Source organism: Nicotiana attenuata, unplaced genomic scaffold (genome assembly GCF_001879085.1).
Source record: "Nicotiana attenuata strain UT unplaced genomic scaffold, NIATTr2, whole genome shotgun sequence".
In the NCBI taxonomy this organism is placed as follows: Eukaryota; Viridiplantae; Streptophyta; class Magnoliopsida; order Solanales; family Solanaceae; genus Nicotiana; species Nicotiana attenuata.
Window position 1 is genome coordinate 696,208 of NW_017670391.1, and position 22,325 is coordinate 718,532.

Genomic DNA, 22,325 nt, shown 5'->3' on the forward strand with positions numbered 1-22,325 from the left:
CTTAAATTGATTTTCAACACAAACATTTGAGTTTAATTGAAATCAGATGAAGCTTCAATTTGACAATGGTGGAACCATATCTTTTTTCTCAAATTTGGCTTGCCAGTAGAGAATATCCAATAAAATCATTTAGATTTTCGAATTTCATTTAATGATAGTCAACTGAGTGCTCTGTGTGCAAAGATAGATGAATTGGATGGAGGGAAAATTATGAAGTTTGTGAGGGATATTTTTATTTTACCAAAATTGAGAACTAAAATCAAGGGATACAATAGTTGGCTTAGATTGCTGCAAGGGTGAAAGATCCGGAGAGAAAAGGGGAAAGATGAGAGAAAAAATATAACTAGGTCCCTTGACTGAAGGCACTAATAATGGATGAGAGCCTTTTTAGGTGGAATGTATATATTTTGTAGCTAAAACGTGTTTAGGTCGGGTAAATACAAAAACTTGGACATTTCATAATAAGGTTTCAAATAGTGTATAGGAATGAAAAAATCCCTATAAAAAATGGGTGCGTGAATGACTAATTTCGTAAAATTTAAGAACAAATGAGATTGTTACACAAATAGCCGGCCAGATTCACTGTTTACTTTTTCTAGTCGGTATACATAAAGTATACATATATTATACATAAAATATGTTTATTACGCATCTGTCGGCTATTTTTATTTTAAAAGATTAAAACAACAACAATAATAACGATTCAGTAAAATCTCACTAGTGGGTCCCCAAGAAGTTCGTGTGTACGCAAACCTTACCCCTACCTTGAGAGAGCAGATAGATTGTTTCCGAAAAACCCTTGGCTCAAGAAAACGAGAAGTAATAATATATCAGTATTATCAACACAAACCAAAGCAATAATAACATCAACATAAAAGCCAGAAAATAGATAAAACAATAACAATAACCACTAAATAGACCCGGCACATTAATTTGGGTTAATTAAATTTGGCATTTCCCCCCAAATGGACAGCCCTCTCAGTAATCACTCCATAATTTTAGGGTTTCTCTTTCCCCTTCATTTGAAGAAACCTCTTTCCGATGAACCCAAAAAAGTACAAAAAGCACCCAAAGTACGCATAAGGCTATTTGATACTCCTTTTTGGATTTTCCAAATTCATAATCTCAAGTCTTGGTAAGCTGAAAATCTGCTACCTCGTCTTTTGTTTTCTAAAAATCATTTCTTTCCATTTTGGATGATGTTGGTATTGTTGGTTTTCTTGGGTATGAACATCATTTCAGTAAGTCAAGAAAAGTAGCTTTCTTTTGGTATATTTTCTTAAGTTTGAGAAGCAATTGATGTTTCTGTATTGAATTCAGTTGTAGTTTCTGTTATATACATTGTTGATTCTCAGTTTAGTTGTAATTTATATATGTATAGCTTACCTAGCGGGTTGAGTTAGTTGCCATCACGACTTAGTGGGATTTTGGGTGGAGACACTTTTGGCTTTAGTACAATGAGGGAACTGGAAAAAAAAAAGAATCTTTATTATTTTTAAAAAAAAAAATAAAGAAGAAGAAGTAATGACAGCTAGAGAGTTGATTTTTCTCTTAATTTAGTTGACGTAAACATTTTGGATTGGTTTGAAATTGGTCCTTGATGTAAATTATTTGAAATGTTTCCTATGTATAAATGGAAGCAAATAACTCAGTATGTGATTTTTTTTCAGTCCCGTATTACTTGTGCTGAACATGTAAACTAAATCAAAGTATTTGCTACTTAGTATAATTTTCATTAATCTCCATCATACCACTTTTGCAATAGGTTAATGTATTTTCTTATTATGAGCAGAGGCGGATCAAGTATTTGAACTTTGTGGGTTTAGATTCGAAATTCTACTGCATCGCACCTAATTTAATGGGTTCAAAATATAATATTTGTACATATTTAATGAACTTTTAGGTAAATATACAGGGTCTGAGACATGAACCATAGCTTCTATACTAGATACGCCCCTGATTATGAAAAGGGTTCAATCGGCAACTTACATACATCCTATAAAAGATGGAACTTGGTAGGTTCAGCCCTTAAAGTTCTCAGCCCTTAAAGTTCTTAGCACTGAACTTATTGTACTTTTGAAATTATGGATTCAGAATATACCATTTTAGTGTTTTTCACATATATATTCATGTTTCATGTAAAAATTACCGGGTTCGGTTGAACTTGGAGCTAATAAGCTACATCTGCTACTGGTGGTGTCGAGTGACCACAAGAAAAATCAATTTTGCTAGTTAAAAAGGGACTCTTTGGTTAGAGGAAGCTTGTTCTACAATTGGTGTTCTGCCATCAGTTACTATTTAAATCAAATCGTTAGAGTATGATAACTTAAGAAACTTTGCCTTCTACAATCATGTTGTGATAACTTAGTAGTATAAGGTGGGGCAGGATTTACTTGCCAAGCAAGCTTAGCTGATGCAAATTGTGAGTATAAAACTACTAAGCTCGACTAGGCTATGCATATTTTAGTAATGGAGGTATTAGTTTGATGTCCAATCTAGCCAAAGCTGTGAAATAGCAACTAAGCTGATTTTGTGAGTGAATGTTGCCGAATGTTGGATAATAGTTTTTCTCATTATCTTGTAGATGTAGATGTCAGTCGATAAAAGGGATTCTTGCTGTAGATTCAAGGATGTTATTGGAGAGAGATAAGTGGTTTCAATTTGATGCAGCCATTCTTTTCATCTTACTGTTTTAGCATGTTGGTTAACAATGTGAATAGCTGTTATGTCATGTAGTTTTACTCTGTCCAGATAGTTATGCAATTTCTTACCTTCGTATTATTGTTTAGTTTCTGCAGGTTCTTACTGGCAATTAGTGTTATATGGTGCATAAGAAGGGCAAGAATCATAGTTGTCGAATTGTACCTCCCGATATACTTAGCTATCTTCCAGAGAATGTAATAGATGCCATTGTAATACATTTGCCTTTACGAGATGCTGTTAGGACAAGCATCTTATCGAGGAAATGGAGGTATACTTGGTGCAGACTTCAAAAGTTGACACTTGATCAAGCATTTTGGAAAACGACGAATAACTTAACATCCCCTACAATTAGATTTACAGACATCATGTACTACCTTTTGACCCTCCATGTAGGACCACTTACTAAGTTTACCCTCTCCATTGCTGATCTGAGAAACTGTCCTAAAATTGATAACTTGATATGTTTTCTCTCTAGGAATGGCGTTCAGCATCTTGTTCTTCAATTTCCGAAGGATAACCTATACAAATTGCCTTCTTCATTTTTCACATGTTTTCAGATAAGACACCTGAGTCTCCATAAATGTTTAATAAATCCTCCACCTGCTTTCAAAGGATTTGATAAGTTAGTTGCCCTCGAACTTTGTGAAGTCACAATTTCTTCCAAATTTCTTGTAAGTTTAATCTCTTACAGCCCGTTGCTCGAGCAGCTTGTGCTGCAATCAAGTATCTCCGGTCACATTCAAATTAAAGCTCCCAAGTTGATATCCTTTGACTTCACAGGCAGTTTAAAATTAATTTCCTTAATGGATGTCCCTCTTCTTGCACAACTTTCACTTGTAGATATAGATGAGGGAGGAAGCTGTGATATTGCCAAGTTTCTTGAGTCTTCTCCTGGTCTCGAGCATCTCCACTTGAATTGTTATAGTGTCCAGGTAATTGTTGCGTCTTGACTCATTGTAGTTTATTTTCATGGCGCTATTTTTTGGGCTTTGAGACATTCTGATTTTTGGCGTTGTGTTTTTAGTTCTTAGCAAGCAAAATACCAAAACAGCTCCTCTCTCCTCTTAACTGTCTTAAACGTCTCTACCTATCTGACATATGTCTAGATGACATAGACGAGGCTTCATGTGTTCTTCGCTTGATAAGAAGCTTCCCATATTTACAGGACATCGAAATTCAGGTTCAACTTTTTTCTTCTCTCTTCTCTATGCTCTTTCTGCATGTAATTGCTACAGTTTCTTATACACTTATTTCATAATCATTAATCCTCAATTTTAGCTCAAAGGGACGAACGTTTGTTATTTTATAGTTGCATGATTCAGCTTCTGGGTATGATGATGTTATGGAGGAGATTGCCGGTCTAGAATCTCGTGAAGTTGAAAGCTTCTCAGATGTGACATTGAATCACCTAAGATCTGTTAAGCTTACAGGTATAATAGGCTTAACTCCCGAAATGGAATTTATCCAGCTTCTCTTAGCCAAGTCTCCAATGCTCATCAGAATGCTAATCGAGCCCGGGGTAGGACATAATTCTCCTGAAACAAGACTCAAGGTACTCGCAGAGATAACAAAGTTTCGTCGGGCATCATCTAAAGCAGAAGTTGTTTATAAAGTTGCATAGATTTCTATCCAGATTAGGATCCTGTTTATCTCCACTTGTCTATTTGCAAGACTATGATCTTTGGCTAAAGAATTTTGGAAGATTAAGGTGGACAGACAGAATTGAATGCAGTTATACGGTTGTGCTGTGGCTGTGTTTCTATCAAACCAAAAGAAAAAGCTGTGTTTTGCCTTGTCTTACAACTTGTTTGGATGATTGTTAAGTATTGTTTTATAATGTATCATATGATATTGTATTGTATTGTATTGTACTGTATCGTTTTGATGTATATAATGTTTGGATATATTGTATTGTTTGCCATCGTTTCATGATATCACGCAGCAACAATAGGAAGGATAATATTATAAAGAAAGTAACGCATGAGGTAGAATTATTATATAAAAAGGTAGGGTAAAGGATAAAATAAGATTATTTAGTAATAAGGAAGGGCAAGATGAGAGGAGAAAATAAGGTAAAGATGTGATCAGACCAAAACGATGCTTTAAATAAGTTTTTAAAGCATTTTTTTTGTAAAAACTGGAAAATAATTGTAAAAACAGAAAAAAAATATTTTTAATAAAATATTTTCGTTTTTTAAAAACTGAAAAAAATATTTTCAACAAAATATTTTTGTTTTTGAAAAATTATTTTGTTTCAGTTTTTTTTAAAAAAACAAAAATATTTTTTCTTTAAAACAAAAACTGAAAAACGAAATGCTTTAAAAAAACTGAAAAAACTGAAAAAATATATTTTTCAAAAACGAAAATATTTTGTTGAAAATATTTATTCAGTTTTTAAAAAACGAAAATATTTTATAAAAAACACTTTTTTTTTGTTTTTACAAATTTTTTTTCAGTTTTTACAAAAAATATGCTTTAAAAAAACTAAAAAAACTGAAAAAATATATATATTTTTGTAAAAACTGAATTGTTTTTTGTTACTGAAAAAAATAAATAAGAAGATTTTACTAAATTAGTGGACTATTGGTGCATTAGTTTAAAAAAAACGAAAATATTTTGCAAAATAATTTTTTTAAGTTTTACAAAAAGAATAATAATAATTTTAATTTACCATTGACCTAACGGTCAAAGGGCATAAGTGAACCAAAAATGTGGATGGAGGGGTATTTTTAGCCCAATAGGTGGGTGAAGGGTATTTTTAAACCTTTTTCAATAGTTTAGGGACATTTTGAACCCTTTTCCGTTGAAACTATCTGAGGGGTCGTCTCACGGGTCGTTTGGTTCGGAAACAAGTTATTAGTTATCTCAGGATTAATTATCCTGGAATTAGTTATCCCCACCCTCCCATAAGGATAAAAAAATACTACAATCCCGGGATAACTTGATTATACCACGATTTTATCCTATCAAACATGGGATTATAAACTCATCTCAGATATAATCCATGGATTAATTATTCCTTATTACTCGTACCAAACGAGCCATTAAGGAATGATAATTTTTTACTATTTTGCATAGTCCAAGGAAGATCTAAACGTTTTGTCAAAGTTGTATCATTTTACATAGCTCCCGTTTGGCCATAGATTTCGGTTTTATTTTTTCAATTTTTTTTTTAAAACATTGCTTGTTTATAAAATATGATCATGTTTTGGGATAAAAAGTTTCAAAAATTTCCAAGTTCTCAACAACTGGTTTAGGGCAATTTTTTGATGAAAACTTTTCATCCACTCACAAAATGTCAACTTTTCTTCAAATAAAATGCATGTCCAAATACAACTTCAAAAACTCTTTTTTAAATTTTCAATCAAATCTATGTCCAAACGCTAGTATAGTCCAATGACAAATTTAAACCTTTTTAATTGAAAAGCTACTCAAGTCACCATTGGAACGTATACCATATACAAAAAATGATTTAGCGACCTTCAGATCAAATTTGAAACGCAAATTCTATATCTTCAATTTAAAATCAAATTACATAGACTCTTTTCTGCAAAAACTCTGTTCTTCGATATTTTTCCTTAAGCCACTAATAAAAAAAAGACAAAATCGTCAACAAATTCGAATCAAATTGTAGAAATCAGTTCTGCAAAAGCTCAGTTCGTCGACATTCTCTCTACATCTCTCTCTATTTCTCAATCGCAAATTTCAGTAATACAAAACAAGTGAAAAGAGAGCAGCAATTCCACCATTGACAGCCATTAAAAAGCTTGAAAGCTTTGAATTCAAATTTGGTTTTTCAAAAATCATTATTTGTTTGGATTGAGTGTTGTTGAAAATAATCGGGAATATGGTTTGGAGTTTATATCTCAATTTTGAGGGGTTTTGGTGAAGATTAGACTTGGTTTTGACTGAATTTCAGATTGAAACTCGAAGAAGAAGAAGAAGAAGACATATTGCAGAAATTGTAGATAAATTGTAGATTATTTGTATTCTGATTGTAGATGCTTTATTTTTTGTTTTCACAAATAAAAAACGGCTAAAACTTCTACATATCTTCTGAAAAAACGCAATTATGTCAAAAATTTCAATTATGCTACAATTGAATGGGAATTGGGATATAAAAATTCAATGTACCCAGTTTGTAGATATTTTGTAGATAAATTATAGATTATTGGTATTCTAATTGTAGATGCTTTGTTTTCTGTTTTCACAAATCAAAAACGACTAAAACTTCTACAAATCTTCTGCAAAAAACGCAATTATGTCGAAAATCCCAATTAAATTACAATCGAATGGGAATTGGGATATTAAAATTCAATATACCCAGTTTGTAGATATTTTGTAGATGAATTATAGATTATTTGTATTCTGATTGTAGATGCAATGTTTTCTGTTTTCACAAATCCAAAACGACTAAAACTTCTACAAAATCTTTTGCAAAAAACGCAATTATGTCGAAAATACCAATTAAGCTATAATTGAATGAGAGTTGGATATTAAAATTCAATGCGACTAAAACTTCTATAAAATCTTCTGCAAAAAACGCAATTATGTCGAAAATTCCATTTATGAGATTGGACGAATCTTTATGATTTAAGAAGTATAAATTGAAATAACAGATGGAGCTAAGTTAAAGCTTGTGACAACTTGTACATATAATGTGCAAAAATCTCCAACGCAAAAGAAGAGTGTCAGTGTTAATATGTTATCCTTCAGTTGTTTATCAGTGAGTTTGTCATCGTCATTTCCTTCTGTTGCATGCTTCTTTACCAGGGATTGCAAGAAATCTTGTTTCAAGCTTTTCCCACTTCTCCGTTGGTCAATTATCGAGTCTAACATAGCATACATTCGATCACGAGCCTGCAGTTTACAAACAGTCATCTCATTTGTTTGTCCATCAATCCTAATCTGCATATACTGTTGAAAATTTGTTACCTGAATGCCACAATAAAATGCAGTTCCCGGGACCTTAAAGGGTAAAGAAGAAAAAGAGGAAGAAATACGGTAAAACGTGGGTGAGGGTGAGGGTTTGGGAGAGAGAAACGTGGGAGGGATGGGATATAGGGTACCTTGATTAAGGAGGGATATACGCTGCATTAATTGTACTCTTAAAATACACTATGGTATAGAATTGGTAATTTGGTATACTAAATGTAATTATATCAAATCTTAAACATTGAGGGTAATAAGGTTTCCTATATGGTATAGGAATGTAAAAATTCCTAAGGCAATAGATTAATAAAGGGTATTTTTAAGACAAATTGAACACAATAAAAAGGGCATTATTGCAATTTAGCCATTTTTCAGTATGGTGTCGCCTTTTCGATTTCACCATTTAATTAAGCGTGAACTTTATATATTCTTCTCTTTTCAGTTTCTTCCAATTTGAGAAGTGAGTAGTTCACAGTTCATCTTCATCATCAGGTTCATATTTTCCTCTCTTTATTTCTCCTCGTTTAACTTATTACTGTTTTCTTCATTGTTAACACAGAACTCATGTGCTTTTTTTATATGGTTCTGGGGTTCTATAGAATTTTGAAATCAAGATTGTATTTTTATTTTCTGGGTATAGTTAAATCTGCTGAAATTGAACTGGGTTTTGCTTAAAACTTGGTGGGGTTAACGTTATCATGGATGTAGCATATTCTTCGGTGTGGATTTTGCATAGTTTTCTCAGCAACGTACTGTTGTCTCACTCTATATATACATATACACACATTCTTTTATAGAAAAATACAATACATATATTTAGTAAAAAAAATTCGACAAAGTGGTGTTAGATGACACCGGCCCCTTCTAGGCCGTGGCAAAGGACTAAGTAGTGTCATATGAAACAGCCTGTTGCAGGTAGGCTGCGTACGATGAAAAGTTTCACTTTATGAAATGACTTATTTGACGTGATCGCATCGTTACCCTTTTTTTCTCTCATTTTGCCTTTCCTTATTATTAAATAATCCTATTTTATTATTTACCCTACCTTTTTATATAATAATTAATTCTATCTTTTGCAGGTTACTTTTTCTTTATAATATTGCAAGTTTATCCTTCATATTGTTGGTGTATTTTCTACACAATTTTAGTAGTTGTCCACTGGCTACCACTGCTATATATGCAACTTTTCTTTATTATTCAATATGCGATAAATTCAAGTGAGTCATTGTATTTATTTTTTAGTTGTATGTGTTGTTGAACATCTTAGACACATAATCTTAACCGTCCATCTATTTTTTTTTCTCAATCATTTAAAAGATAATTGCTCATCTAGATTGTGATTTCTTACTTTTAAATTCAAATAGGTCAAATTTTTAATAGTTTTACTACTTGTATATTACTTCGTCATTTCATTTTATATGGCAATATTTCTTTATTAGTCTCTTTAAGAAAGAAGAGTAAATTCCACTTAAACCCCTTAAACTTTAATGGTAAAAACTTATTTACACCAAGCCAATAGATATATGACATGTGTCTTGCATATGGATTTCAATCATTTAACCATAGTAAATTATATGCATTCTCATCTAATTAAATTAGTTAACCATAGTGAGTTAATATAGTTTGGTGTAAACACCCAGTGTGGGTAAGTATTTACCAACTTTAATTGTTGGAAAATAATACTACCTTCACCTTTTATGGAAAAGATAATCCATTTGAGCAACAATTTTCGATTATGGTGCAATATTTACAAGGCTGAAATTGAATTTGGACAATATTATTCTTGCAAGCTTTAGTGTTACGATTCCACATCTCAGAAAAATTCTCACTCAAAACACGAAGAGAGAAACTCAGGCTAAAGGTCAATTGCTCTTAAATCTATACCTGTATAGTCAGAACATAACCCATTACTTTTTGCAGCTCTTATATAATCCTATACACAAGCTCAATCAAACTCTACCGCAGATAAAAGCCTGGTAATTAAGCAGAGAAGAGTAGAGGGGCCAGCCTATTATCGAGTGAGTTTCGAACCGTGCATTCCTGGCCCTTTAATTCAGTATGGTATTTTATATTTAATTAATGTCACGTGTTTTGGAGTTTTTTCTGTTTTTCAAGCCAAAATGAAGTATATTGTTCTAGAACACGCACTTCAAAATATCTATTATGCTATAAAATAGTCATATATAGTGAAAAAATTATTGTAAGTGTGGATAAAAAGTAAAAATAACAACCTAAAAAGAGTTGAAAAATTAATTTGGGACAGTGCATATGTTAAGAATTCAAATGCTTTTTCAGCTTCCCCTATTCGAAAGTAATTAAGGCTTCATTTATTGATATCGGATATCTCAATGGTCATTCTTTTCTAGTAACGTAAAAGGTTCTTTCATTCTTTTAAATAGTTTAACGAAAATCGAGATGGAATTAAGAGCAAACAATGAACCAAATCTCAATGTTGTTTACATGGGTATATATATGTGTGCATACATTTTCTTGTACTAACAATTCATAGGTGTTAAAGAAGAGAAATATGAGTTAATTCAATTTGAGTGCAGCCTCTCTATCCTCACAAGGTAGGGTTAAGTTCTTCGTACTCATTATCCTCCCCAGACCCTACAGTGTGCATCCTTTCTTCTCTGATCTTTCAGTGTAGCATATATCTTGATTCGATAATGTTAATTGCAGCTATATATGTTCAGATAGTCTGGAGATACTTACATTTTTATTATTGTTTGTTTTCTGCAGATTTTTATAGGTGATTTGTGTTCATTAATGATGCCTCATAAGGATAAAAAGCATGGTTATCAAAGTTTATCTCTAGATATACTCAGCAACCTTCCGGGAGAGGTAACTGACGCGATTCTTATACGATTACCTTTACGAGATGCGGTGAGAACAAGCATCTTATCAAAGAAATGGCGGTATACGTGGTGCACACTTCCAGAATTGACGCTTGATGTTCAAACGCTTTTGAGAAATGATGCCATACTCACTACATTTAAATTTACCAACATTGTCTGCCACCTTTTAACCCTCCACGCTGGACCAATTAATAAGTTTACCCTCTGCTGTGATGACCTGAAAGTGTGTCCTGCAATTGATAACTTGATATATTTCTCTAGGAATAACATTCAGCATCTTGTTCTTAGATTTCGGTCGGTTAACCAATACAAATTGCCTTCTTCACTTTTTAAATGTGTGCATTTGAGGCATCTGACTCTCTTATGTTGTTTTATAATTCCTCCACCATCTTTCAAAGGATTCGATAGGCTAATTAGCCTTGAACTACAAAGCGTAATAGTTTCTTCCAAGTTGCTTGAAAGTTTAATCTCTAATTGCTCGCTGCTCGAGTGATTGGTGCTGACATACTTAGAAATTTCAGATGTTATTAAAATTAAAGCTCCAATGCTGAGATATTTTTATTTCAATGGCGATATAAGATACATTTGCTTAAAAAATATGCCTCTGCTGGCAAAAAATTTTTCTTTTGGGTAATGGTACTGCGAAGATGGCAAAAGGTAATATTGCCAAGTTCTTTGAGTCTTTCTCTGCTCTCGAGCATCTCCACTTGAATGGCAATAGTCTCAAGGTAATTGTGCTTTATTGTTTCATTCTAATGCATTTTCATATATACGTTTTTTGGACTTTATTTTGAGTCAGTCTAATAAACTTTTACATGTTGTTCTTAGTTCTTTGCCACAGGTGAAGTACCTATAAGGCTTCCCTTTTATCTCAACACTGTCAAAAGCCTTAAACTATCTGCAATTGTTTTTGATGAATTGGATGAGGTCTCATGTACTCTTTGCCTGATCAGAAGTTTCCCGTATTTAGAAAATTTGAAAATTCAGGTTCTTAATCGTTTGACTCTTCATTCTCTTTCTTATGTAGTTGCTTATTTCTTGGTGTAACTAGTAAAGTTGCTCCCACGTGACCAGGAGGTCACGGGTTCAAGCCGTGAAAACAGCCTCTTGCACAAAATGTAGGGTAAGGCTGCACACAATAGACCCTTGTGGTCCGGTCCTTCCCCAAAACTCGCGCATAGCGGTAGCTTTGTGCACCGAGCTTTCCTTTTATAGTTTTTATCCTCTATAAATTGAGTATAATGGTAATCCTTTTTAGGTGTTCGCTTATAAGGAGAATATTCCCGCTGTCGAATGTCTTTTAGTGGAAGGTTTCTCAAGTGTGACATTTAGTTGCCTCAGGGAAGTTAAGTTAAAAGGTGATCCAGCCACAAAGCCTGGGATGCAGTTTATCAAGCTTTTGTTAGCCAAGTCAACCGCGTTAGTGAGAATGCTGATTAAGTGCCGGATAGAAGATGATGGTGATGGTGATGGTGGCGATGATGAGGTTCTTCACAAAACAAACCCTATGATCACCTTTATAAATGAATTTCCGCGTGCATCACCTAAAGCAGAAATTATCGTTGATATTACGTATTGTTAGGTCGTGACATCCTGAAATTAGACTTGCGACATGATTGAACTGATGTTTGTTTATTTCAAAGTTAAATTGTGAGTTGCTTTGTGTTAATTTTCTACTTGGTCATTTCCCTATGGCTAACGTAGATCCATGGAGATTTGATGTTAATTTTCTTTTTGGCCATTTCCCTATGGCAAATAGTTGGACCAAGTTAATTGGAACTATATCATTTTGATTTAATGGCTTTGGAGTAGGCTGAAGCATTCTATTTCTATTGACTCATTCTAGTTAGACTAGAGTAAGAACCGTTTGGCCTAACTGCCAAAATTTGTTTATTTTGAAAAATACTTTTTTCAGAAGTACTTTTTTAAAAAATATTTTTAAAAAAAATATATTTGTGTTTGGCCAATTCAATTAAGATTTTTTTGCACCATATGGTAAATAAATTGTGTTTGGTCAATCTTTCTAAAACATGCTTTTGAATGCCAAATTACCAAAAAGGATAGTGCTAAGGTCTTATAATTCTTTTAAATAGAAAAATAAACGTAAATATTTATCGTAAGAGACTTTTATAATTTTTTATTTATTTGATTAAAATATAAAACATAAAGTAAACAAACATATTAAAGATTTGAATAAATCTATACTAAATCATATGATATTATCTAGTATAATTACCTATTGTTTATGATGATTTGAATAATTAAAATAACATCATTCAGTATAAATTTGAAGTCTATTCACAAATTACTATATATTGATAATCCAGCATGAAATAATAAGTAAAGTCACTCACACATGATAATATTTTTAACAATTTAATCTCTACTTCTATCACACAGTCCCTTCATATTAGTAGAAGACTTGTCTCGCATTTCTAAAGGAATATGAGAATGCGTATCTCCTTCATCAATCTCTGCAGTAGTGTCAAACTTGAAAGATGGCACTGAGCGTAAAATAGAAATAATTTTAAATATATAAAAGAAGACCGTAAAAGAAATAATTAAGTATGTTTAAATTCTAAGAGTAACTAATTATTAACAACACATAATGTATAGTTTATTCTTTTAAAAAAATTTACATTAAAAAAAACTAATTATTACCTAACCTTGCTAACTTTGTCCTAAAATGCCAAGTGACCTATTGCGAGGCTGCCACTTGACTTAATCTGGATGTATTTTCTTCTTCTTTTAATAGTATATAGATAGATTATGCAATGCAATTGATAATTATTTAAAGATTCGGAAACTAATAGCATATAATAGAAGAAATTATAAATGATTATTTGTGGAAAGAGAATTGATAATCCAAAGAAAGATTTGCTTTAGTGTGAAAAAGGAAGAAGATAGTTTAGAAAGTTACAAGATATTACACAAAGAAAAAATCAAAACAAGAAAGTCAATAAAATGTTGGAAAGTCACAATATGATTCATATATATATTATAATATATATATATATATATATAATATAATTATTAAAATGAAAAGAAAAAACTTAAATTAGTAAGGGATAATTTGAAAAATATAAATTTATGGTGAGGATAGTTTTGTCTTGAATAAATTAATTTTCTACTTCTGCTTCTGCTGCTTGGAAGAAGCTAGAATTTTGTGCTTCTTCCCAAAATCGGAAAAGCTGCTTCTGCTACTGGCTAAAAGTACTTCTTTGTATTGGCCAAACAGCTCAAATTTTTCAAAAAGTACTTTTTTGGAGAAAAAAGTATTTTTGGCCTCCCAGAAGCTTGGCCAAACAGACTCTAAGATCAGTAAGTTCAAAATTAATTCTTGATGATAATGTGTATACACAATTGGTCTACACCGCTTGAAAAAATAATTTGATGTGTTCACTTAAAATTTCCGAGTTAAATTGTACCCAAATCCGTGTACAAGATTAGTTGTACACTTAGAGAAGGTGTTGGGGAAGGCGGTGATGAGGTGGCATACCACATAATGTTCACCTCAACCAAAGTATAACAATAAGGTATATTATGATGAACATCTTACAATCCTTCGGGATTTACGAAGGCTCGAACCTGCGGCTTCCGCCAACGAGCAAAGGTGATCGCTCAAGAAAGGAGATTCAACCCTCGCGAAAGCTATTAAAAAGGGAAAATCTCATAAAATACTAGTAGTTGACACGATATGTGGTATAATTTTGCACTTTCAGGTTCAGATAATTTAACAATTTTAGCTACAAATATAATAAGAGATGGCATTGTACTTATGAATTAGTAATACAAAAACTAAAAAAGAAAACAAGCGAAAGGAGAAAGAAAGAAAACGGAAAAATACAGACATGATGAGGCATGAGCTTACGAGTTACGATCGGTCTCAAGTCTGAGCCGAATCGAATCGCATATCAACTTTAGCGTTTGCTTCTAACATACCTTTAGGGCTCGTTTGGTATGAGGAATAAGGAATAATTAATACCGGAATTAAATTTAAGAAGAGTTTAACTCATGTTTGGTTGGCATAAAATTGCGGTATAATTAATCACAGGATTAGTTATCCCGGGATTATAGTGTTTTTTTATCCCCATGAAAAGGTGGAATAACTAAACCCGAAATAATTAATCCTGAGATAATTTCTTTCTAACCAAACCACCCCTTAGAAAATATAAATATTTTCTCAGTGAATGGATTGATTAAGAAAAACTATAACTATTACTAATAAGTTTAATTTAATAATGAAATTATATGTCGTTAAATTATGTAATATTCTAGCACAAATTAGAAACAATTCGGATGGATTTTGTTAAAAATGAACATATTGATTAGTGTAAATTTCCAGTTTGATACTTTACAAGAACTTAAAATTTAAAAAAAGAACAAAAAAACATTACAATAAAGTTCTACCTCGTATAAAACTTGATAAGCTTTGTGATATAGAAAATCTCAATGGTCATTCCTTTTCGGTAAGCTCAGAAGTTTTCCTTTTCCCTTTGTATACTTATGGAAACTCGAGATGGAATTAAGAGCGATGAGAATCAAATAGTTAAAAGATAATGTGATTCTCCTTTATATTCTTTTTATTTCCCTTTTCGAATCACAAATCTGCTATTCCCTTGAATTTATACCTCGTGATGTACTTAACAACCTTGCTGACAATGTAATTGATGTCATTATGGTATATTCGCCATAAAAACTTTTGAAACATGTGATCCGAAACCTGTCATAGTCTTCCCTTCTTTATTAAATTTTATGTCAAGTCAAACTAAAACAATTTTTTTGAAACAGAGAGAGAGTGTGTATGTGTTATTTGTATGTAATGATTTCCTTATTTTTCGTACTCGTTATAGATCTTCAGTTAAGTTCACAGTTTCTTAATCTTTCTTAGGTGGATGCTTCTTGCCGTCCGGATGAATTGCTTGATCCAGTGACCAGTAATGATGTGAATGAAATTCCTACAAGCTTCTCAGATTTCTAGCATTATAATGTCGAAATAATAATATAATTGAGCATAATATTCAAGAATATGTTATGTATATTATAAAAATACTTTTATTTTAAATAATTACTTTCTATAGTACGTGCATGGAATATATATTTTAAAACTTTATTTTCTTTCATTCTCAATTATGTAAATAATTTTTTGAGGTTTTTTTTGTTAATATCAAAATTATTATTACAAACAAATTGTTCTAATTAGCTTTCTACCTACTATGCTCAATATTTTATTATTCCAACACTATATATGCTTACAGTGGCGGATCCACTTGGGCACTTGTGGGTGCTTAAGCACCCATTAACTTTGATCATATTTAGTAAATTTATAGGCAATTATAAAAATATTTAGATAAATATTGAGTGAGCATCCACAAGTAATTTTATTTTTTCTCTTCTTTTGGAGTTTTTATCGGGAAGTAACCATAACTTTAAAATCCTGGATCCGCACTGTATGCTTAAATACTATTTTAATTTTATTAATTATAAATAAAATTTATTTATTCTAATGTAAGTCCATAATATAAATTAAAAGAGAAAAAACTACTAAATTAAAAAGCTAAAAAAAATAAAAAGAAGATAAAAGTTGATAATTTAGAGGGTAAAATAGGTATTTGGCGATCAAATGAGAAATCTAGTTGAGTGACCGTCTGAGTGCTATTGGCATAGTTAAGTGATTTTATTGTTATAAACAAATTTTAATAGATAATTTTGAGTAGTTGAGTAACCATCTACGTAACGGACTCTTAAAATCCTTATCGTCCTCTTTGGTATTAGTGCAAGTGCTTTTGAAGTTAAGGTGAATAAAGAGAAATAAACGTGGATGCAGTACTGTATGGTTGCTTTTGAAGTTAAGGTGAATAAAGAGAAATAAACGTGGATGCAGTACTGTATGGTTGTGTTTGCGTGCCTTAAGGCAGAGAATAGACTCGATTTCTATTTGTTTGTTTAAACTGAAAAGGGTCAAAACCGCCCCTAACGTATTCGCTTAAGTTTAAAAATATCTTTCGTTCACCTATTTTGTAAAAATTGCCTTCACCGTTAAAAATTTGGCCCATTCATGCCCCTAACGTCAACTTTTTGGCCCGCTCATACCCTAAAAACTAACAGCCCTATTTTGATTAAGAAAAAAATTTATTATTTATTATGTGTTAATTTCCTATTGGCTTAAATTAAAATCTCACCCCATATCCACTTATTAGTCTACTCCGTCTTAGATTTTCACATTTCAACACCCATGGATCTCCCTCTCCATCTCAGATTTTTCGGCCTTAATTTAATTTTTAAATTAACATTTTTTATTAAATCAATTTGCTGAGTGAAATTCAGGTACTCTTTGAAATTAATACCATTCATCATCAAATTTTCTTACTACACTTTACTGCTTCATACAATAAGCTCAATCAAGTGTTTATTACAGTCACATTCACCAATAAGTCGTATTCTCTCATATTCTTAGGCATATGATCTCAAATATTTCTCTTGATTTAACTGTCTCTTTTTTAAAATTGGCGGTGTTGATATAACCTGAAGAACATCCTCGTACAATAGCTTAATTTATGGACATGGTCGGATGTTCAGACTATGGTGAGCCAATGAAGAAGAAAAAGGTCGAGGTCCGGCAGAAACCAAATAAAACATTGGTATAATCAAAATTGGATGCGGAGTTGTCAGGAAATATACAACAAAAAACATTTCAAATGCTCAATGATCATTACTATTGACACTCTGTTAGTGTTCATATATTCAGGTGAAAGTTGTATGACGTAAAGTATTGGTGACTAAAAATTTTAGTTGTCTGAATATAAAACTTTAATGATGTTTGTAGTGATTATTCAAATAGAGTGCAAGGTCAAAAAAGGATGAGAAGAACAAGAAGAATATGAACGCACACATGCTAGAGGGGGTGGGGGAGGGTGAAGGGGGTGGGGGAAGAGATTTTTTGAGATGGGGTATTATTGTACCAACTCCAATAGTCTAAAGGCAGTTTTGACCTTTTTTTTTCGTTATGACACGTGGAAATTAATTATCTAACATGGCCGTTAGTCGTAAGGGCATTCTTGAGGGTAGGGGAGTTTTTTTAGATGGGGGGTATTATTGTACCAACTCCAATAGTCTAGAGGCAGTTTTGACCTTTTTTCCGTTATGACACGTGGAAATTAATTAATTTTTTTTTTATCTAACATGGCCATTAGTCGTAAGGGCATTCTTGAGCCAAAAAGATAACGGTGAGGGCAATTTTTTCAAAATAAGTGGACGGAGGGCATTATTGTACCAACTCCAATAGTCTAGGGGTAGTTTTGACCCTTTTCCGTTGTTTAAATTTCAGTTCCCGAATGATTCTAGAATTTAGACTTGGGAGTTGGGTTATGAGTTTATATCGTGACAATTGCAATCCCTGGCATCTTATATATGTGTGTCTGAAATATCACTAAAAATTTAATAAATCCAAGATTCTGAAACCATAATTTCAACACTGTAATGTGTTCGATTGTAAGGTTGAACTTATCAAATTAAAATTCTGTATTCGCCTCTATTAGAGACACGTGGAATCAAGGCCGATAGACCCTCGGCTCATTAAGATAAAAAGAAACAATATAGCAGTAACAACAACAAAGGCGAAAAAGAACCAACAAGAACCAGAAAATAGACGGGAATATAATCAAGATAGGTAAATCAACAAAAAAACGAGAAAAAAGAAGAACGAGGATATTGATCATGATTAGAATAATTGTGATATCTCTTCTAAACTTTAGGTTTTACATCAAGAAATACAAAAGTGATTACTGTGAACACCTAATTTTTTGCCCTGCACAGAAATAACTCCTAAAAATAAATCAAAAATTGATTGGATCCCTCACGCAAAGAAAAGACCCTCTCCTCTAAAAAGAAAATGGAGCAGCGGCGCAAGAGGGACAGCAAAGAATCAGCGCAACTTTCTTCTTCCTCTCCATCTCCCGTCACACTCGCCTCTCACCGCCTTACACACACACACGAAAAAATAGATTGGGATTTTGAGAAATCAAATTAAGATCTGAGAGTTTAGGAGCTCGGAAAAAATACAAAGGAGCATAGACGAGTTTTTAAAGTTCAAATCCATTCTCCTGGGTTTACAAGAGCAGTAGAGGATTATAAACTGCCCCTGTTGTTGCTTAGAAATTGGCTGAGCTTTGTCCGTTAATTTTTGGCCTTCATTGGGTCCTCTCAATTACTGCTTTCCTGAGATAAAGGTAAACAACGGGAACTTTTGTATGTTTCTGCTTTTCAATGATAATAAGCTGTGGATTCCTATCAGAAACTTGACTTCGTATGCTCGATTCCATGCCTTATTCTTGTGAACATTGTCATATCTGTTCCATCTTGGTTTCTCTTTTAATGGCTATCTATTTTCATCTGTTTTTCTATGGTCTTAGATCTGGAATTCGATGCTATATTTGCTGTTTCGAGATTCATGACTAATTTTAACCAATTGTATGATTGATATTGAGTACTTTTATTCTTGCAATTAACAGATTTACTTCATTTTTAAATTCACATTTCAATTTATTTAATCTCTCATGTTGCTGGGCTCAGTTGGAGATGCAAGCATGAATTTTTAGAATGGAATTTTTATATTCCTATGCGATATAGGAAACTATATTACCCTCAATATTTAAGGTTTGATATAATTACATTTAGTACACCTAATTAACAATTATATACCATTAGTGGTTATTAAGGGTATTAATTACACTCCTAATTTAATGGTACCGTATATTTCTTCTAATACCACCCCCTCCCATGTTTCTCTCTCCAAGTCACACACCTTCACCCACGTTTCCCTCCCACGCCCACGATTTCTGTATCAAAATCCCATTATTTCTTCCATAGCCAAGGCTTTGAATTCGAATTTGGATTTTCAAAAACATTGTTTGTTTGGATTGGATGTTGTTGCAAAGAATTGAGAATTCTCTCTCTATCTCGCAATCCCAAATTTCAGTAATATAAGAGGAAAGGAAAAGAGAGCAACAATTCCACAATTGACAATCATTAAAAAGCTTTGAATTCTAATTTGGGTTTTCAAAAATTATTATTTGTTTGGATTGGATGTTGTTGTAAGTAATTGAGAATATGGTTTGGAGTTTATATCTCAATTTTGAGGGGTTTTGATGAAGATTAGACTTGATTTTGGCTGAACTTAAGATTGAAACTCGAAGAAGAAGAAGAAGAAGACGACGACATGACATACATTATATTGCAGAAACTGTAGATATACTATAGAAAAATTGTAGAAAATTTGTAGACTGTTGTTTATTTATTTTGAGCTTTGTGTTTTTGTGTTAAAAGTTTTGATGGGAGCTTGTTATTCCACTTCATCTATTTTAGAGCTAACTTGTGAGAGGAGAAGATGTTCTTTAAGTTATATATATTGCTATACCTTTAAATTCAAGAAGTATGATTGTATTGTATTTAAAGAGGCGTGAATTTGTATAATAAGTTGAATGCGATGAATGAGTCAAATAAGACTCACAATGGCTTGTTTTCTACATTTAATCTACAACAAAACAACATATCATTTGAAAAATATATGAAAATACAGAATTTCAATGTTTCTACAAATTATCTACAAAATTTCTGTGACGACCCAACCCGTCGTCTCATGTATTACATCCCCATTTCCCCCATTTATTGCTCTTTCATGTTTTATTATCAGCAACGGGTGAGTTAGAGTTGAATTTAATTGGTTTGGATAGGAAATGAGACACTTAGTCTCTTTAAGGAAGGTTTGGTTTGGAAAAGTCAACCGAACGTTGACTTATTAGTTAGAAGGCTCGGATGTGAATTCTGGTGATTCGGTTAGCTTCGGGAGGTGATTTGTGACTTAGGAGTGCAATCGGAAGTGATTTTGGAGGTCCGGAGTAGAATTAGGCTTGAATTGGCAAAGTTGGCACTTTGGCGAATTCCGTTGGATAGGTGAGATTTTGATCCGAGGATCGGAATGGAATTTCGAGAGTTGCAGTAGCTCCGTTAGGTGATTTTGGATATGTGTGCAAAGTTTCAGGTCATTCGGAGGTGTTTAGGTCGGATTTTTGATCGAATGAGCAATTCAGAGGTTTTTAAGAAACATAGGCTTTGATTTGATGAAATTTGAGGATTTTGATGTTAACATAGTATTTCGAGGGTTCGAGCAAGTTTGAATAGGGTAATAGAACATGTCTGTACTTTTGGTTGAGGTCCCGGGGGCCTCGGAGTGAGTTCGGGTGTTTAAACGAGAGTTTTGAAGTTTGCTTCAGGTCTGTTGTTGCTGTCATCTGGTATTTCCGCTTCTGCAGAAATGGACCGCAGAAGCGGGTGTAGGAGCGCAGAAGCGGTTCGTGGCCTGGTGAGGAGATTCCGCAAAAACGGAATATAGTCCGCAGAAGCGGTACTGGGTGATCCGCAGAAGCGGATTTTGGGACACAAAAGCGAAAATTGTAACTTTAATGAAAACCGCTTAAGCGGACTTCTGACCGCAGAAGCGGTCCCGCATAAGCGGAAGCGGGACCGCAGAAGCGAAAAATAACTGTTACAGAAGGGTTTAAAATATTAAATTTCATCCGCGAACAAGAGTTGGTTTCTACCATTTTTAAGCAACTTGGAGAGCTTTGGGCGAGAATTTTCGAGGGTTTTGACTGAGAATCAATTGGAGGTAAGTCTCTTGGCCTAATTATTCGAGTTTATGGTAGAAATTACATGTAAATTGTGGAAAATTCATCAAAAACTGGTCAAGCTAGGGCTTGGAAAGCTGTGATGTAAAAACGGGTTTTGAAAGGGCATTTGAACTCCGATTTTGGTAAAATTGGTATGTGTAGACTCGTGGCCAGACGAGGAATCAGTGATCTAAATTTCGTAATTTTTTGAGAAGTGGGCACGGGGCTCGGGTTTTGCTAACTTAGTGAATTTTGGTATTTTTCGAGTCTTTTCGATTGGGTTATGTTTCTTTAGCCTATTGTAATGTATTCGTTGTGGTTTTAATCAGATTCGGCGTGCGAAGAGGTTGATTCGAAAGGCAAAGGCATAGCAAGCTAGACTTGTGGCCGGCTTGAGGTGCGTAATAGATGTAGATGATGACCTGAGGGTTTATAACCCTGGTATATCACATTGTGACGCTATATTGAGGCGAGACACGTACTCTATGACGAGTGCGGGGTCGATTGTGACTGGGGATTGTGACCTAGTCCGTTCCGATTGATGTTCATGCTGTGTTCTTGACTAGAAACTGTTTGGTAATCATCCTACTTGGATTTTATGAATATGTTTGGGGCTTTGTGCCTATCATTTGCATCCTTCAGGGATCCTTATCACTGCTTCCATGATGTTTAGCATATTTCATGATATCAGTCCTGAGTTAGACACTGCCTCGAAATGTTTAGTAAATAAATAAAGGTTTAAACACTTAGTTCTATAATTCCTAATAATTGAAACTAAAAATGAACAATTTGACTGTGCCCGAGTGGCTTGCATGCATATATATTTATGGACCGAGTGTGGATCGCGCTGCACGCCGCAGCGAATGCTACGATGATATTGCGCTTGGGCTGTAGGAGCCCCTCCGGAGTCTGAAGCCCCAGAGTGAGCGCGGGTACCCAAATGGATCGGGCTGCGCGCCGCAGCGGTCATGTGCATTGCATTGCATTCATGCATTTATACCTATTTGTCTTAATTGTCATTGTCTGCTGTTGTTTCATCATTTAACGTGCTGAATCGCTGATTATAGCTTTATATTGTAATATTTCGGAATTTCTTACTTTCAGCCATTATATATGTTTATTACTCACTGAGTTGGAAGTACTCACTTTACTCCCTGCACCATGT

The 22,325-nt window shown here is 33.3% G+C and overlaps 2 protein-coding genes across 6 annotated transcripts; both read left to right on the forward strand.

Moving 5' to 3' along the window:
* Positions 1-942: 942 nt before the first annotated feature.
* LOC109238765 (F-box/FBD/LRR-repeat protein At1g13570-like) lies at positions 943-4,569 on the forward strand. 4 transcript variants are annotated; one of them, XM_019405242.1, is made up of 5 exons: positions 943-1,135; positions 2,585-3,070; positions 3,179-3,635; positions 3,728-3,883; positions 4,013-4,569. In XM_019405242.1, exons 2-5 carry the CDS (start codon positions 2,823-2,825, stop codon positions 4,322-4,324), a joined length of 1,173 nt encoding a protein of 390 aa, XP_019260787.1. In that variant the 5' UTR covers positions 943-1,135; positions 2,585-2,822; the 3' UTR covers positions 4,325-4,569. The 4 variants fall into 4 exon arrangements, with proteins under 4 accessions (XP_019260787.1, XP_019260785.1, XP_019260786.1 ...); XM_019405243.1 differs by having other exon boundaries at positions 945-1,135; positions 2,585-3,092; XM_019405240.1 differs by having other exon boundaries at positions 2,585-3,635.
* Positions 4,570-8,041: 3,472 nt separating this feature from the next.
* LOC109238766 lies at positions 8,042-12,279 on the forward strand. 2 transcript variants are annotated; one of them, XM_019405244.1, is made up of 5 exons: positions 8,042-8,127; positions 9,556-9,653; positions 10,378-11,221; positions 11,322-11,480; positions 11,752-12,279. In XM_019405244.1, exons 3-5 carry the CDS (start codon positions 11,141-11,143, stop codon positions 12,073-12,075), a joined length of 564 nt encoding a protein of 187 aa, XP_019260789.1. In that variant the 5' UTR covers positions 8,042-8,127; positions 9,556-9,653; positions 10,378-11,140; the 3' UTR covers positions 12,076-12,279. The 2 variants fall into 2 exon arrangements, with proteins under 2 accessions (XP_019260789.1, XP_019260790.1); XM_019405245.1 differs by having other exon boundaries at positions 10,378-10,479.
* Positions 12,280-22,325: the final 10,046 nt, after the last annotated feature.

Excerpts from the sequence above, each read along its gene's own strand:
- LOC109238765 (XM_019405240.1), top strand. The coding sequence starts at position 2,823 with ATGGTGCATAAGAAGGGCAAGAATCATAGTTGTCGAATTGTACCTCCC. Across the intron at positions 3,636-3,727 it reads TGAATTGTTATAGTGTCCAG|TTCTTAGCAAGCAAAATACC; the intron begins GTAATTGTTGCG and ends TTGTGTTTTTAG. Across the intron at positions 3,884-4,012 it reads TACAGGACATCGAAATTCAG|TTGCATGATTCAGCTTCTGG; the intron begins GTTCAACTTTTT and ends GTTATTTTATAG.
- LOC109238766 (XM_019405244.1), top strand. The coding sequence starts at position 11,141 with ATGGCAAAAGGTAATATTGCCAAGTTCTTTGAGTCTTTCTCTGCTCTC. Across the intron at positions 11,222-11,321 it reads TGAATGGCAATAGTCTCAAG|TTCTTTGCCACAGGTGAAGT; the intron begins GTAATTGTGCTT and ends TGTTGTTCTTAG. Across the intron at positions 11,481-11,751 it reads TAGAAAATTTGAAAATTCAG|GTGTTCGCTTATAAGGAGAA; the intron begins GTTCTTAATCGT and ends AATCCTTTTTAG.